At 42.6% G+C, this 14,953-nt stretch overlaps 1 protein-coding gene across 3 annotated transcripts in view; it reads left to right on the top strand.

Moving 5' to 3' along the window:
* Positions 1–14,953, top strand: part of DPP10 (dipeptidyl peptidase like 10) — a 453,359-nt gene that overhangs the window by 188,731 nt on the left and 249,675 nt on the right. For 2 of the 3 annotated variants that reach the window (XM_039555126.1, XM_039555128.1), the window contains exon 1: positions 14,036–14,296. The exons of the other annotated variant lie outside the window; for it this stretch is intronic. In XM_039555126.1, coding sequence (XP_039411060.1) covers positions 14,225–14,296 — 72 coding nt within the window. In that variant the 5' untranslated portion in view covers positions 14,036–14,224. Of the gene's footprint in view, positions 1–14,035; positions 14,297–14,953 lie in introns of those variants that run through there. 3 annotated transcript variants of the gene reach the window in all.

Here is a 14,953-nt window from a genome sequence, read left to right on the forward strand (position 1 = left end):
CAAGGATAGAAAGAAGCTGGAAGTTAATAGAGCAATTTGGAAAGAATAATAACCTTAGGTTGTGGGCTTGATGATCCCCTGGTTTACAGCTCTCAGAATTCACAGGAAGAGTTACCATAAATGTGTATGTTGCTTGTTTTACAGAGATGTTTTGTTGCTTGTTTTACAGAGATGTCAATGATTGCAAAAGATGCAGGAGAACTGCAAAGTAGCCTCAATATTTGGCATTTGTAATACCACAAAATGTACAGAAGCATTTATTCACTGGAACATTCACTGGAGAGGTAGAATGAAGGGCTAACATAGCTTGTTCTCTTTATTCTCTGGAAATGAGAAACAGCTGAGCTTTAGCAAAAATGGGCACCTTTTAGTGCCGCAGAGGCCAACCCAGCAAACAACTTGTCATGTTAGAACAGAACAAAAATAACAAAACTTCAACCATTGATCCTGAAATTTGCAGCCTTATTTTCTAACGTGATCATTGCTCTCCTTGACAAGCTCTTAAGACAGGCTTAATAAATGTAGTGTTCTTTCAGGAGCACTAACAGGAGGAAAAGGTGGAAATTCAGAACGTTTTGTTTCCATTTTTTCCCTCTTTTTGTTATGAAGCATGGATAGTTTTATATTAAGATTAAGAAGACAAAACAGCTTCACATCTATTCTGTCTTCTGGTATGAAAGCCAACGATTAGGTGCAAAGAGGTGGCTGTTTGGCAGTAGTTTTATAAATGTAACAGGATGTTAAGGCTGTGCAACACTCTTGGTGTCCCAGAGATGCCAGTGCTGCAAGGGCGTGAAGCCAGGTCCAGCTCCCAGACTTACTGACTGCTGAGCTTCACAGGAGGCTGGGGCTCAGGGTCTGATATTCTGCTTAAAACATCCATGTATTGCATGCACATTTGCCACTGTATTTCGTGTCAGGTGGTTCCCGATCGAGCACTGTAAGTTAACGCTTCAGTAATGTACTTTGAAACAGTGAATTGTTTGACCAAACCTGTGGAGAGCTGGAGGGCCCTTTAATCTGAGTAGCTGCAGTCAATTAGCATTCATAGCCTTGCAGTTTGTGTTGTAATGAGGTACCCAATTCTGCCTTTGAAAGCCGAGATAAGCACCGATGCAAAATACCTTTTGCTGGTGGGATTTGGAGATTCTCTGTGTGTGTCAGCGTCTGAATATTTGCCTGTTGCTTCCCAAGTTATGCTGCCTGAGAGTGGAGCTAACTGAGTAAGCCTGAAGAAATGCAGGAGTCTGTAGAAAGCTTTAACTTGGGTGGTTGTTGTCCAGAGTAGACACTTGGAACAAAATTGTTCAGAATTATTTGGAATTATTTCTTTCTCCTTTAAGGGGCAAATGTTTTAGAACGTTGTGGCTGCTGGATAAGGTGGTGTAAACCCTATTGAAACCGTTTCATTAACCACCTCCAAAATGTGACTTCAAGCTGTTAATGTTTAATGAAGCAGTGGATAGTTACTTCTGTTAGAACTGTGAATTCTTTTAAATTATAGGGCAAGACATTATAAACAAGGACAAGTCCTCAGTGGGAAATAAATAATTTTGGATATCAAACACTGATTTTTAGCCATTAAATGTCATTAATGTATTAAAAATATGTCAGATTTTGAACCTCACCCCAGTGCCATTTTAGACTCTTTAGTGCACAAACATACGTAGAATTTCTATCACTTAAAGGTATCTTGGCATCATTGTGATGGCCTACTGTGCTTTTGCAAATTACTTTGTCTTTTTTGTGGCTTTGCAATTCTTCTTCTTGATGACACGTCACTGATAATGTCACTTTTAACAGCGACTGTATGAACACTAAGGACTACTAATAATTTTCTGACAGTCTGTTTTTCAGATAAAGACTTTCCCTTCCTGTCTTTCTTTCTGTGAAAACCCAATGGTGACAGATTTTTGGAAAAACAGTGTCTAAATCTTTGTGTTTAAATATGATTTTCTTCACGTGGTAGACTGTACTTCAAGATTAGGAAGATACTAAGACATCTTTAAATAAAGTCAAGTTGGAAGGTGTGACACAGAATAACCTTGTGAAGATTTCACTCCACAGCAAGTAATTAAACACAGTTTAAGCACACCATAAAATGTGCAATTAAAAAAAAAAAAAAAAAAGGTTGTGCATACTGACAGGTAATCTAGTAAATTACAGTCCTGCAGTGTCTTTTACCTGCTACTGTATAAGCAAACACAGAGATTGTCTTTTGTTGAAGGTCTTTTGATCAGCTAAATGTTGACAAACTGAAATATCTATCGGTGTGTGAACCCAAGGGTCAAAATAAGGATGTATTCCATAGAAGTAAAAAAGGGATCCAGACAAAAAATATAAAAGCATGTGGTCTGTCATAGATATTTTTCTTCTCTGCAAAAAACAGTTGTCATGAGACCACTCATATCTGGTAACATTGAGGCAACCATATAATTCTTTCCTTTTTTTGTTGAAAACCATCAAATCTTTAGAAAGTCCTCCCATTCATTCTGCTCGAAAGTGACATTGGAGTACATTGCGTAGAGCTGCTTTGATCAGGAGTACAGAGCTTGTTCTTAAATTCCTGTGTGTGATGGGAGTGGTACAGGCTGCAGTCACCTGTATTTGGGTGAACGTGATTGAACCTAAAATAGGCATCACAATTATTTCTCTAAGAACAGGACTATCATTTTCATCAGTTTGCTCTGAAAATAATGTGAATGTAGAAAATGAAGATTAGCAGTCTTCTTTTGCATTCTTCTCCCCTTTTCCAGGTCTCTTTCTTATAGCAGGCTGTTACACTCCTGTGCAGCAATAATTTAGACCCATGTCATCTCTGTAATGACTTTGGAAAGCTATAAAGACACAGTTTGCAGAGTTTTAAAGTATGTGCTTAAAGTATATTGCTGTTGAGCAAAGCATTTAAGCATGTGCTTAATTTCAGGTATGTGGTAAAGTGTCACTGGATTTATTTATACAGCAATCTGGGTGGCTGAAAAGTGAATTCAGGCCTCAACCCTGCTGCCATGCAGAGATGAGTGTGGGACAGAAAGGGAAGGGAGTGCCAGGCACCGTGGAAACTGGGGGTTTGAAGGAAATCCTCAAATTCCTCTTGCCCTTTCCTCAAGTGCCTGAAAACCACCTCTGGCAGTACCTGGTCAATTCAGATCCTGTTGGTAAGGAGGGAAATTCCTTAACATCAGAAAGAAACATGCTCCTGAAGCATTCCTGTGGTTTCTGCACTGAAAATGCTCCTCTTGCTCCAGAACAGTCTTTTGAAAAAAACCAAGTGTCTACTATCTTTTAACACTTTTTCACATACTGGGAGATTTACCAGATTTGGGGAAGTTAAATATAATCAAATGTAATCGTATTTTCTCTAGATTAAAAAAAATCAAATGTCTTTAACTGCTCCTCAGATCTCAGACTTTTTAAATTACTCATCTTGTTGCTCCTCACCTTTTTTTTTTCTTTTCTTTTTTTTTTTTTTTTTTAGTGCATCAACCAAAATTAACAACAGACCCACGAGATCGATATTAATCACATCAAATATTGGTTTTGCTGGCATATATATAAGCCCTGATCTTCATCTCTCCCAGGACTGACTATTTTTTTTTTGGGCAACAGCATCAGACTGCTGAGTCCTGTTTAGCTTTTGGCTTGTGGGCTCGATCCATGTTGATCCTTCCCAACTCAAGACATTCCAAGATTCTGTGATTCCCACTGCAAGACAGAGGATGGGACAATGTTTCTGTGCTACTTCTGGGCTGCACTTCATCCTCTTGTTGCTTTTCTGCACAGATTTCAGTTCTGCATGGGTAGCACTTCACACACTTTGATTGAATTTCTCATTGTTGATTTTGGATCATTTTTACAGCCTGTTTCCGATTCTGATTCTGTTCTCAACTGTCTGTAAGAACACTCTAATAGCTGAAATAGTGATGAATAGTGATGGACTTGCACGAGAAGTCCCTGAGAGTTCCTAATTGAAAATACTTCCCCTTTTGGCAATTCAATATTAAGAATTGACATTTCACACAGCTTGTCAAACAGCTGTGCAGTAATAATTTCATCTAACTCTCATTTTCTTACAAGAAAATCATGTGGTATTGTTCTTGAAGTCTTGCAGCACTTTGTCCTGATTATCCCTAGTTTGTCAGTTGAGTGAAACTAGATGGGCTGGATATTATCTTGTCTAGATAAATTAATGCTGGCTATTTTTTTATCACCTTATTATCTATAAACCTAAGTTTTGTATGTCTATTTTTTTCTTTTTTGAGGCCTAACAACTAAGCTCGTTGTGTGTACTTTATTCTCCCCTTAGAGTTTTTGCCATTCTCCAATCCACCAGCATTACCCCATCTTTCTGAACTTCTCAGAGAGTCCTCTTAAATAGTTCAGAGATGGCTGAAGCCTCAAATATTTCTGGGTGAGACTGATTTGTTGACTGGGATGTTGATTTATCCAATTATTTATTTCCTTTCTATATTTATTTGCGTGTTCTGGTCTTCATAATGGGTGAGCACATAGTTAACTAAGTATCTAGTCTCAGTTTTTTGTGTGTGACAAAAGTATTGGAAACATCAGCCTTATTCCTTTGCTCCTTCTTTTGAAGTTTGCTTTTGCAGAAAACCTCTCTCTTTCACCTTTCTTTCATTTTTCCTAATCTTCTCATTGGAATAACTTTACAACTTTAGATTCTTAACCAGTTCTTTTATGTTCCTTCTCTTTCCCTGGTGGTTTCTCCTTCCTTTTGGAAGACAAAACACTGTCCCCAGTGTGTTCAGAAAGTTGATATAAATTGTATAATAAAAATCCTTCCTGCTGCTTGATCCATCCTGAGGGTGCGTCTGCACATTACTCCCATGGATACATAGACATGAATCTCAGGATGTTCGAGAAGCCTGAGGCTTGTGCTTGATTTTCAAGGTTAAAGAGGGAAAGAATGACTCCCTACAGTATAGCACCCTTAGTCGTGGTTCCTTTTATCTTTATGCAGTCATTCAAGGAGACATTAATTCCCTCTGGCTTGTTGAGCCAGCAGACGTGCTATTGATACAGAGGCACCGCCTCCCTTTTCCCTTGTCCTGCTCTTCTTGAACTATTTATTGCCCTTTTACAGCAAAATCCCAGTTCCAGGATGCATCCCATGAATGCTCTAGTGCTGCTTATGTTGTTGACTGTGTGCTAAAATTTCAGTCTCTTGCAGCTGTTTTTCATTTTCATGGCATTTACATATCACTACCTTAGACACTTAATTGGGGGCTCCCTTTTTTCCTATAATTCTGCTTCAATTCCCCAACCAAATATCTGGCTTGAGAGTTTTAGACTTTCATAATATCCACCTTTTTGCCCATCTCTGTGATTTTCTTTCACTGTATCAGCCTAGCTTAGGGGTGTGATGTGAAGGATAGCTCTTCTCCTTAATAGCATTTTTTTTTTCTCAAACCTACTGGATTCTCCAGGGTTAGAAGCATCAGCAATTCTTTATCTGCCTCTCCTGCCCAATAGCCTGTCGAAATCCTCAAGAGAGTTTCTGAATGTAGCTCCCAGATGAGTAATGATGCTGAGGCTGGGTTTTAGATATTTACTTGGAATCAAAGTACCTGTGTGTCAATATGTTGTCCTGCGTAAGTCTCCTGAGAGGACACTGTCAGCACACTTGGGAAGTCTGAGGTTTGTGCCCAGTTCTCAAGGTTAAAATAGACCCAAACTTTCTGTAGCACTTCTCAATGCCTCCTTCTAAGTATTCAACTGTATTATTTTCCCACTATCTGCATTTTTTCTTACACACTTTGCTCGTAATTAGAGATTCTCGGTAACAGTACTGAAAGCGAAAGAGCTCTCTTTTGCCTCAAATCACCCTCTGACTTCAAGTACCCTTAAGTATGTCTGCCACCTTCTTTATTGAGCAGAAGTGCTGAAGTGACTGCCGAACTGAAAAGTCACAGAATAAGATCCAAATGAAATGTCTGGTCACCATAATCAGAACTAGGACTGAAATAAGAGTTCAGCCATAATGAATCTAAATGCACAGTTCATTTGGGGTGATGTTTTTTATTTTGGCAACGCTTGGTTGCATTAACTTGATAGTAGTGTTGATAGGAGTTGAGTAGACTACTGCTGAGTAAGGTGCTGTCTTCATCTAATTATTCCTCTCTTACTTTTCTAGGTACTTCTGTTTCTTGGATAGGCTACATCAACAGGTTTGGGTTTTTTTTATGTGGCACCAGCATTTGGAAACATGAAGGAAGACATGCAATAAACTAGTCTCAGAACTTATTGCTGTAATTAATATTCTTAAATATTTGCTTATTTCAGTTAATGTTGTGATTGCCAGTGTTCAAGAGACACCCTACTGTATTTTATTGAAAAATCTAGATTTTAAAAACAAAATTCTTCCTAAGTTCTGTATATTCAAATATTGTATGCTTAATATTTTCCTCACTATTTTGACTGGAGAATACTTCCTTAATTTACTAAAGTTTTTTTGGTTTGGTTTTTTTTTTGTGTGTGTGTGTATGTGTGTTCATATAGTTGTTCTGCTTTGCCTTGGGCTGTACTTGTGTTTCCTTGATGGATGAATAGCTTTTTCTGCGTGGATAATTTGTATATCAGTTTGTAAAACATTTTCAGACCCTTTGAGAAAGGAAAGGTATTACACAAATCTTGGCTAATGGATGCATGTATTATTGTACAACTGTTTGATGCCTTTCATTATGTAACATCTGCAGTGGGTGAACAGGCTCTTAGCACATAGTTCTGTGACAGCTCCGTTTCATATTGGAATAACAGCATGGAGAAAAGCTCAGTAGTACAGCTTTACACAAAACCTCCTCTCCTTCCCTTTGATGTAGTCATATGTCTTTTAGGATGCTAAGATCTGCTCTATCCAGTGACTGCTAACCAGAATTAAGGGTACTGAAAGGAGAACAGGCACTGCTGTTCTCCCCTGTTTCCCCTCAATGTTTTCAGGCATCCTAGAATTATGGTGGCCAGTAGAGATACCATTTTTAAACCCAAACTGGGCAGTGTTAGAAGATTTTTTGTAATTTTCAGCATAAGTAGGTGTAGTCATATCTCTGTTTCAAAGGAAAACATAATTCTCAATAGAAATTTGGGGTTTAATTACAGCCAGCTTCATAAGACTTGTTGGTTTATTTGTAGAGTGAATTAGAGCTGGATGGAAAATATTTCAGAGGAAAATTGTCCTACAAAAATGAAGTTTGATTTAAAGAGTCAGGGGAATTATATAGATTTTTACAAAATTTCAGAATAGGAGAAGAGAATAATTTCTATTGGTATTGGAATTTTTTCTTTCCTGCTGAAATTAATTTTGACTTTTGCAATGTAGTAAAATTAACATAGTAATGTAATAAAACTAAATTAAAATAACATAGTAGGGAAAATGTATACTTTTGCTTAGTAGTAAGAAATGTAAGTAATCCAGTGTAATTAAGACATTTCACTTAGGTTTTTTTCCAAATTTAATTTTATTGTAGATTATGGCAGTTTGTTATGATTCTATTCTGATTTTTACCTCCCATCATTCTCTCAATTTTTTTTCTTTTTTCATTCTACTCTTCCTCCTTGCCACCCCCCCGAATTAGCAAGTGGAATTTGGTCTTCCTAATCCATCCCTATTATGTAGTGTACAAGGGCAACATTTTCAAAATTGCTCAATTAATTTAAGCATTTAGTCTGGGTAATTTTTAGTAGTAAGTGCCTAATTTATTGAGCCCTGCTTAATATCCCACTTATTTCCTAGCTGCATCCCTCATGGTTAAATATCTGTGAATCTGACAAGTCTTCCAGGAGTACCAGGTAGATCTTGGATTTCTGAAGAGGCCAATTGCATTTTTGTAAACTGTGGTTAGGTCATAACCTGGCTCTGCATATTCATCTCAGTTCTTTATCAGTTATTTACCACTGGCAGGGGATCCTCAGGGGAGCATTTGCTGTTACTATATGTCCATGCAGTGTGAAGTTCTCTGAGGAACAGCTGCATGGCAACCATGAAAGAGAAAAAAATCAGCCTTTCACTTGTGGTTTTAACCATGAGGCTACTCTAGTAATCTTTTTGCTTTTTCTGGACATATTTCTGATCTACACCCATGTTAATATGAGAATTCTGAGTTCCCAGACCAGACCAAATTTGAACGTATTTAATCCGTAAAATGTTGACAGATTTGCAAATACATGATTGCACCATATTTCTGGATTGATATATTTTACTACAAATACTCACCAAGAGAATTTTAAAGGTCTGAACCTTAATTTTTTTCTTATACAGGCTGATCCTCAGTACAAATTGTATTGTTTTCTCCCTCAGTTTCAGGTGTGTCTTCTTAAGAGTTACAAAGTAAGCGGAAAGGGTTTTTTTTGTAAACTCTGCTGTAACAGATTTTCGTGGCTGAAACTCTGCTGTAACATTTTGATGGGTTACTCTTAGAATAACTTTTGTCAGACTAAAGATACAGTGCAATGGCCAGAGTAGGGGAAATGCATGTTTCAAAATCTAAGATCTAGTCTTGCCTCTTCCCAGCCTGTTCCATAACTTGGATAACTGCTTTCTTGAGTAAAAGTACTGTCAGTGATAAACATGAGTAGTTTTACATTATCTTATTATTTAAATTATAGCTGTTTTATATTAATGAACTGCTTGTGAGATCAGGATCTTTTGCTGGAAGTTGTCATTATGATTTAAATTCCACTAATACCTTTGTATAGAGTTTCTCCATAGAGAGTTTGGGAGTAAGGGAGGACAAATATGTCCTTTGAGCTATTGTCAGAATATGCTGTTTGTTGGATAATGAGAGTTATTTTTGTCTATACTTGGTCTTGTTCTCTGTACTTTCACTGAAATATTTGCACGTGTATTCTAATAAGTCTTGTAACTTTCCTGCTGGAATATATTTGCATTTATTTCTATTAACTCAGTGTTTGCATTGATTGTTTTATCTAAAACAAGACAAGGAGAAAAAAACATGAGTACAATTTATTCACAAAGAGAATAGCTTTTCACTGAAGCAGGCGTTAGAACGTAATGTGTTTCTGAATGCAGAAGGTGCCTGGAATTTTCCTTCTATCAAAGAATTTCTTAAGAAGCAAAGTTCAAATATTTAGTTATTTAAAGCCATAATTTAAAAAGCATTCTGTACAAAACCACAATCTGTCTGTTTTTCAGCATTATGTGACTCAGAGTGGTTTTCTTCTGGAGAAGTATTTTTAGTTTTCACAAGCCCACAGATCCACTTAAAACACAAGTAAGGAACAATCATCTTAACTTTCCTTGGGTTTTGGTGACATTAGTTTTATTTTTAAGTTCACCTTTATAATTTCAAGGATTTTTTTTTTTTTTAGTCCAGCGGCCAGAGCTCTAAAAGGAGCCAGAAATCAATAATCAGAGTATATTCATAAGATTTGATTTGAAAAGGCCATCAACAAGCTCTCAAGCCTTGACTTTACATCTTTCATTAAGTCATCAACTGGACTACACAGAGGCTGTGGGTGATGAGAGTCTTTTTCCCTGAGTTTTAAGAGCCTGTGTGCTGAAGTTCTTGACTAGATGTGATTGACAGTCTTTTGATCTCAACTACAGAAATACAGAATCACAGAATAAGCTGAGTTGGGAAGGCCCCACAAGGATCATCAAATCCATCTCCTGGCCCTGCACAGGACCATCCCCAAGAGTCACACCATGTGCCCTAGGGGATTGTCTAAACTCTTCTTGAGCTCTGTCAGACTTGGTGCTGTGAACAGTTGACTTGATGACAAAAACCTCCAGACACTCTTTGTAGGAATGGCTCAACTGGATGTAAAAGTTGTAAGTGGCTTCTTATTTTTATGGGAATGCTTATAAACAGGTAGTATTTACATCTTCACTGCAATTGCACAGTAAAGAGAGCCGTATAAAATATACAGAAAACAAAACTGATGCAGGTTTGTGCTTTGAAACTCCACCACTGGAGCAGCAGCAGATTTATGGAACATGAAACTCACTGCCAAAGGAAGGGCCGGGACCTTCACTGTGCCAGCAATGCTGTGTCTCTTCATGGTGGCCTGAACAGAGCAGCATCTGCATGACACAAGGTAATGAAATCACTTGATTATCATAACCAGGTTTTCTATATGTACTTCAGCTCAGACCCTGCAGCTCCCAGCCCATGTCCCAGGGATCTGGAGGGATTAACACGTGGCACACAAGCAGCCTTTGGCACCTGGGGATGCTCCCAACACCTGCTCTGGCCTGAAGGGTTGATAAGCCAGGAGAGCGATAAACCACCAGGGTTTCTTCAGGAAGAAAAAGGAGAGTTCCCCTTACATGTGGTGTCCTCTGCTGTATTCTTTTTGCACATATGTCCAGCCTCTTTCCTTTTCAAAGACTTTCCTGGCTTGCTGGCTGCCTGTCCAAAATTTTTACTGCATATTAGTCTGCTGTGTCAACACAACATATGTGTAATTGAGTCATCGTGGGATGCGAGCTGTAGCGATCGAATAATACTCTGATGGAGCTGATATTCAGCTTATGTGGAACATAAAATAATCATGTTATGTTTTGACTCATACACCCAGATCTTGTGTGTGATGAGGAAGATGGAGGAAGTTACAAGGAGTCTGTAACATAACATTTCCATGGAAAGGTGGATCAATGTAATGCAACTGTAAAAGAACTGACTGAGAGCATAATTCTATTGCTTTCTGCAACTATTTCACCCAAGCCTTAGAAGCTTTCCCTGGTGTTTGTGTGAAAGTGGTACAAGGAACCACCATAAACACCATACAACTTAATTGCTTTACCCATGTGGCAACAGTTTCAGTACCAGGCTCCAGTTTCAAAGCTACGTCCTATTAATGGCTGTAGAACATCTATTACTTTAAACAGCCCAGTCAAATGATATTTAAACAGTAATTTACTAAAAAAGACCTAAATAAATTTGGCGTGGGCATTAGTGAATACTGGTGAATTAATTAAATATCACCAAAGGATCAATACTAAAACACTATAAATACTATACTATCAATACTAATGAACCAATATTCAAAAATAATGATAAAAGGTGAAATTGCTGTAAATAAGTCTTGGCCTTGATTTAAATAAACTGTAGATAAGAATCAGTGTATATAGAGCCAATTCCCAAAGTCCTACCCCAAAAATACTCATTTCCCATAATTCTAATTGATTTATGAAAACCCAACAACCAGCATGCACAACCTTTGTGAACCTTATGCTGCATATCTCAGTCCATTAGAGTGATAAAGCCTCACAGTGAATATATTGTTAATGAATAACCAAGCTTGAGCTAAACTGACTGTTAATGTCTTTTTCCTTCTTGATTAACAGTGGAACTCCATCACAATGGGTCTCATTGAAAACAAGCTGAAAGTAATCTCGATTGAAACATGCCTATTCAAACCCTAAATCATTAGAATTCTTCAGCTTTGATGAGGGCTCAATAATTAGTTGAGTTGCAATAGACCTGTGCCAGAAACAGCATGAATCAGAACATGTCTGCTTCTAAGACTTATTATTTGTATTACTGTAGCACCTAGAGGCCACAGGCAAAATCTGAGTCTCCCTGTGTTATATATTGCTCAGTGCAAACAAGACCCCAAGTCCAGCAGAATGCAGCCAAAACAAAGGCAGGGTTGGCAGTGAAGGCTGGTCTGTGGAAGTAAGGCAGAGCAAAAGGTGTGGGAGTGCACAAGATGCCACCTTTGCTGCTCTTTTTGCTTTTTCTTTGCATAGTGCGAAAATTAAACAAAAAGAGACAGCAGCAGAGGGCAAGGAAGTAAAGGGACAGGGCTGACAGCAGCTGGGGTGGGAAATAGTGAATTATAAGAGAGAAAATAGATATGTAAAAAGGAGAGGTAAGGGAAGAGATGGTGTGAAGAGAAGCACAGGAACTGCTGATTCGTGGTCTGAGACAAAGCAACTGTGCAGGCAAGAACAATCTTGTAGTTGGGTCTCATGCAGGGGGCTGTGGGTGGCCCACGGTGTTGTGCTCGAAAGGGACCATAAAGTCAGCAACAAAAAGAGATTGAGACAGTTAATTTAGACAATTCTCCTACTTGAGGCATCACCAATTACACTCATATCGCTCCAGACAGACATTTAGACAACAATCAAGGGATTATTTTCATTCTTTGGTAACACCTTTTAAGCATTTGAACTTTGTTTCCATATCAGCTCCCAGTTCTCTTAAGACTAACTGCTCCAGGTTATTTTCACTTTTCCTTCAGAGCACATTCTTGTCACACTTCTGATTCTCCTTGCTACATGTCTGCGTTGCTGTGCATTCCCTGACCTTGGCTCCTGGGTTCAACAGCTGTCCTGACAGTACTGGCAAGAGCAAATGGAAATGGTGCTGGAGAAACAGTTTTGTAGATAGTTGTTTTAGTTCTATTCGGAAGATATTTTTCTCTACCAGATGAAACTGTCCTGGTAGACAGTGCTGGAAGCCCTTGTGAGTCAATCTAGGTGACATTCACTGCTCTCCTACTGACAGGCTTGTTAGCCTATTAAAGAAAGAAATTAGGTTTGTTTGACATGATAAACTCTTGACAAATTAATGGTGGCTATTAGTCGTCATCTAGTTTTTGTCTAGGTGCTTGCAAAGTTCATTTGCTTGGCTTTTTTTATGCCTCTTGACTGGTGGAGGAGTCAACACAGCAATGGGTGATAGTGGAAGGTGGAAACACTCAGTGCTCTCTATTCTGTGGCTGCCTGGTGTGTAGTTCCTCAGTCCCATGTCATCCTTCTGTCCCTTTTTAAACAGTTCCCAGCATAGGCTGAAATCTTAGATCTCTGTCACCACTATGAATTATACTCATCCAGTCAGAATTGACCTTTCTTCTGAGGTTTGATGCAAAATATATTAAAAATGATCAAAAGCTCCTCTCACTATGTGCTGACAGCTTTCCTTCTACCTTGCAGCCTCCTGAGACACAGGCTGACTAAGACAGTGCTGGGGCTCTCTCTCCTGACAGCCACGAAATCCCATCCCAGTGCTCCATCTCCTGCATGGAGACAGTCCTGTGTTCTCGATCCTCCTGAGTGCTGGGGCATGAAACCAACACGAATTAACAAGCAGCCCAGCCCAAGTCCAGCTGTTTCACCTGCTTGAGTTTCAGGTTCTTTTCCCTTACAAAGGCTCATGTTCACTATGCCTTGAGTCAGCATCTGTCTTCACAGTTCAACTATTTCCTTCTTGATGGTTAGAATAAAATTTGAGATGGTCTCCTTTATTCATCCTTACATAGAACACCCCTTGAAGCTACCTGATGATATGGCTTTGGGACACAGGGTAAACTTGGTCCCTGTGGTATTCCCTAACGTTCTCCTTTTTCCTAGCTCCGTATCAGGGCCTCCTGTGCTGAGCTCAGCTAAACTGGTCCTTGGAACCCCTTTCACAGCCTCGGGCTTCCCAAGATGAGTGTCTTGGTGCAAACCAGGGTTCTGATGCCCCATGCCGAGCTTCCGAGGCCGGGGCACGTTCCGGTACAGATGGGCAGATGCGCCTTTGGCCGCTCGCTGCTGTCGCTGCTGAAACGCCGTAGCGGGGCTGGACAGCGGCGGGGCTGGACAGCGGCGGGGCTGGACAGCGGCGGGACAGCTCCTGCCCTGCCCGGCAAGTCCGCAGCTGCGGGGCACCAGAAGCGTTACAGCAAGCAAACAGCGTAGCTGGGCTCCCTTCACCCTTTCCTTCCCTTTAGCCCCTCCGCGGTTTCCGCCGCCGGTGGCGGGGCAGCAGCGGCAGGGGCCGGTCCCCGCGGGGCGGTCTCGGGGCGGTCTCGGCGGCGCGGCCCCGGCGCAGACGGCAGCGACGCCCCCGTGGCGGGGGCGCGGATGGTCTCTCCCGGGCCGGCGGGAGCGGCTCTGACACCTGCTGGCGGCGGCGGGCCGGCCCACGGCGGGCGGAGCGGGGGGAGCGGGGCGGGCGGGCAGAGCGTGCCCGCTCGGGGCGCTCCGCGGCCGCGCCCGCCGCTGATGCGCGGCCGCCCCCCGGCGCGGGGCACGGCGGGGCCGGGCGCCCCCTGAGCACCGGCGCGCCGGGGCACTGCGGTAGCGGCGCTGCCGCGGCGGCGGCTCCGCGCCCCCCGCCCGTCCTCCTCTTTCTCCTCCTCCTCCTCCTCCTCCGCCGCGCCACTTCCAGGGGAGGCTGGTGTCATGCGGCTGGCGCCGAGGGAGGGGTGCCCGGGGCCGCAGCAGCAGTGAGAGGCGCCGCGCCGAGCCCCTGCGATGACAGCCATGAAGGAGCAGCCGGCGCACCCGGGCGGCAGGGGGAACCCGCCGCCGCCGCAGCCCGACCAGGTGCGAGCCGCGGCGGGAGGCGCCGGCGAGGGGCCGGGGACGGACGGGGCGGGGGGCGGCCGCCGTCCCGGAGAAGTTGTGCGGAGCTGGGGAAAAGTATGCGGGAGGGGGACGGGGGCACGGGCGCCCTCGGGGCGGTTCGGTCGGGGAGAAGAAGGAACCCCGCAGAGCTGTGTCGGGGATGCGCTGGGGGCCGCCCGGAGGGGACTCAGCCTCGTCGGGATCCACATCGGGGCTGGATCCCGGCCCCGGTGGCAGCGGGTCCCGCTGTACTTTGCGCTCCGCTTCCCCGCGAGTTGCGCCGGGGTAGACGCACGGGCGGGGGGATGCTGCCCTGGCCGCGGGGAGCAGCCGTGGCACCGCGGGAGCGGCCGGGGCTGCCGGCGGTGCGGGGCGCTCCTCATCGCCGCCCGCTCCGCGCGGGGCGGGCAGGGAGCGGCCGCGGAGGCCGGGGAGGGTTCTCGGGGGGATTTTGGCAGCGGCCGGGCGGCAGTCACGTCCCTTGGCCCGACGGTGCCGCCCCGTGGGCTGGCGGGGCTGAGGCTGGCGGGGTGCTGATGCCTCTCGGTAGCGGTGTTTCTCGGTACCGGCTAGCTGTCGAGTATCGAGCGGCGTCCGCATATGAGAGATGGTACCGGGGAGCGGCCGAACTTGGAT

Source organism: Corvus cornix, chromosome 7 (genome assembly GCF_000738735.6).
Source record: "Corvus cornix cornix isolate S_Up_H32 chromosome 7, ASM73873v5, whole genome shotgun sequence".
Lineage (NCBI taxonomy): Eukaryota > Metazoa > Chordata > Aves > Passeriformes > Corvidae > Corvus > Corvus cornix.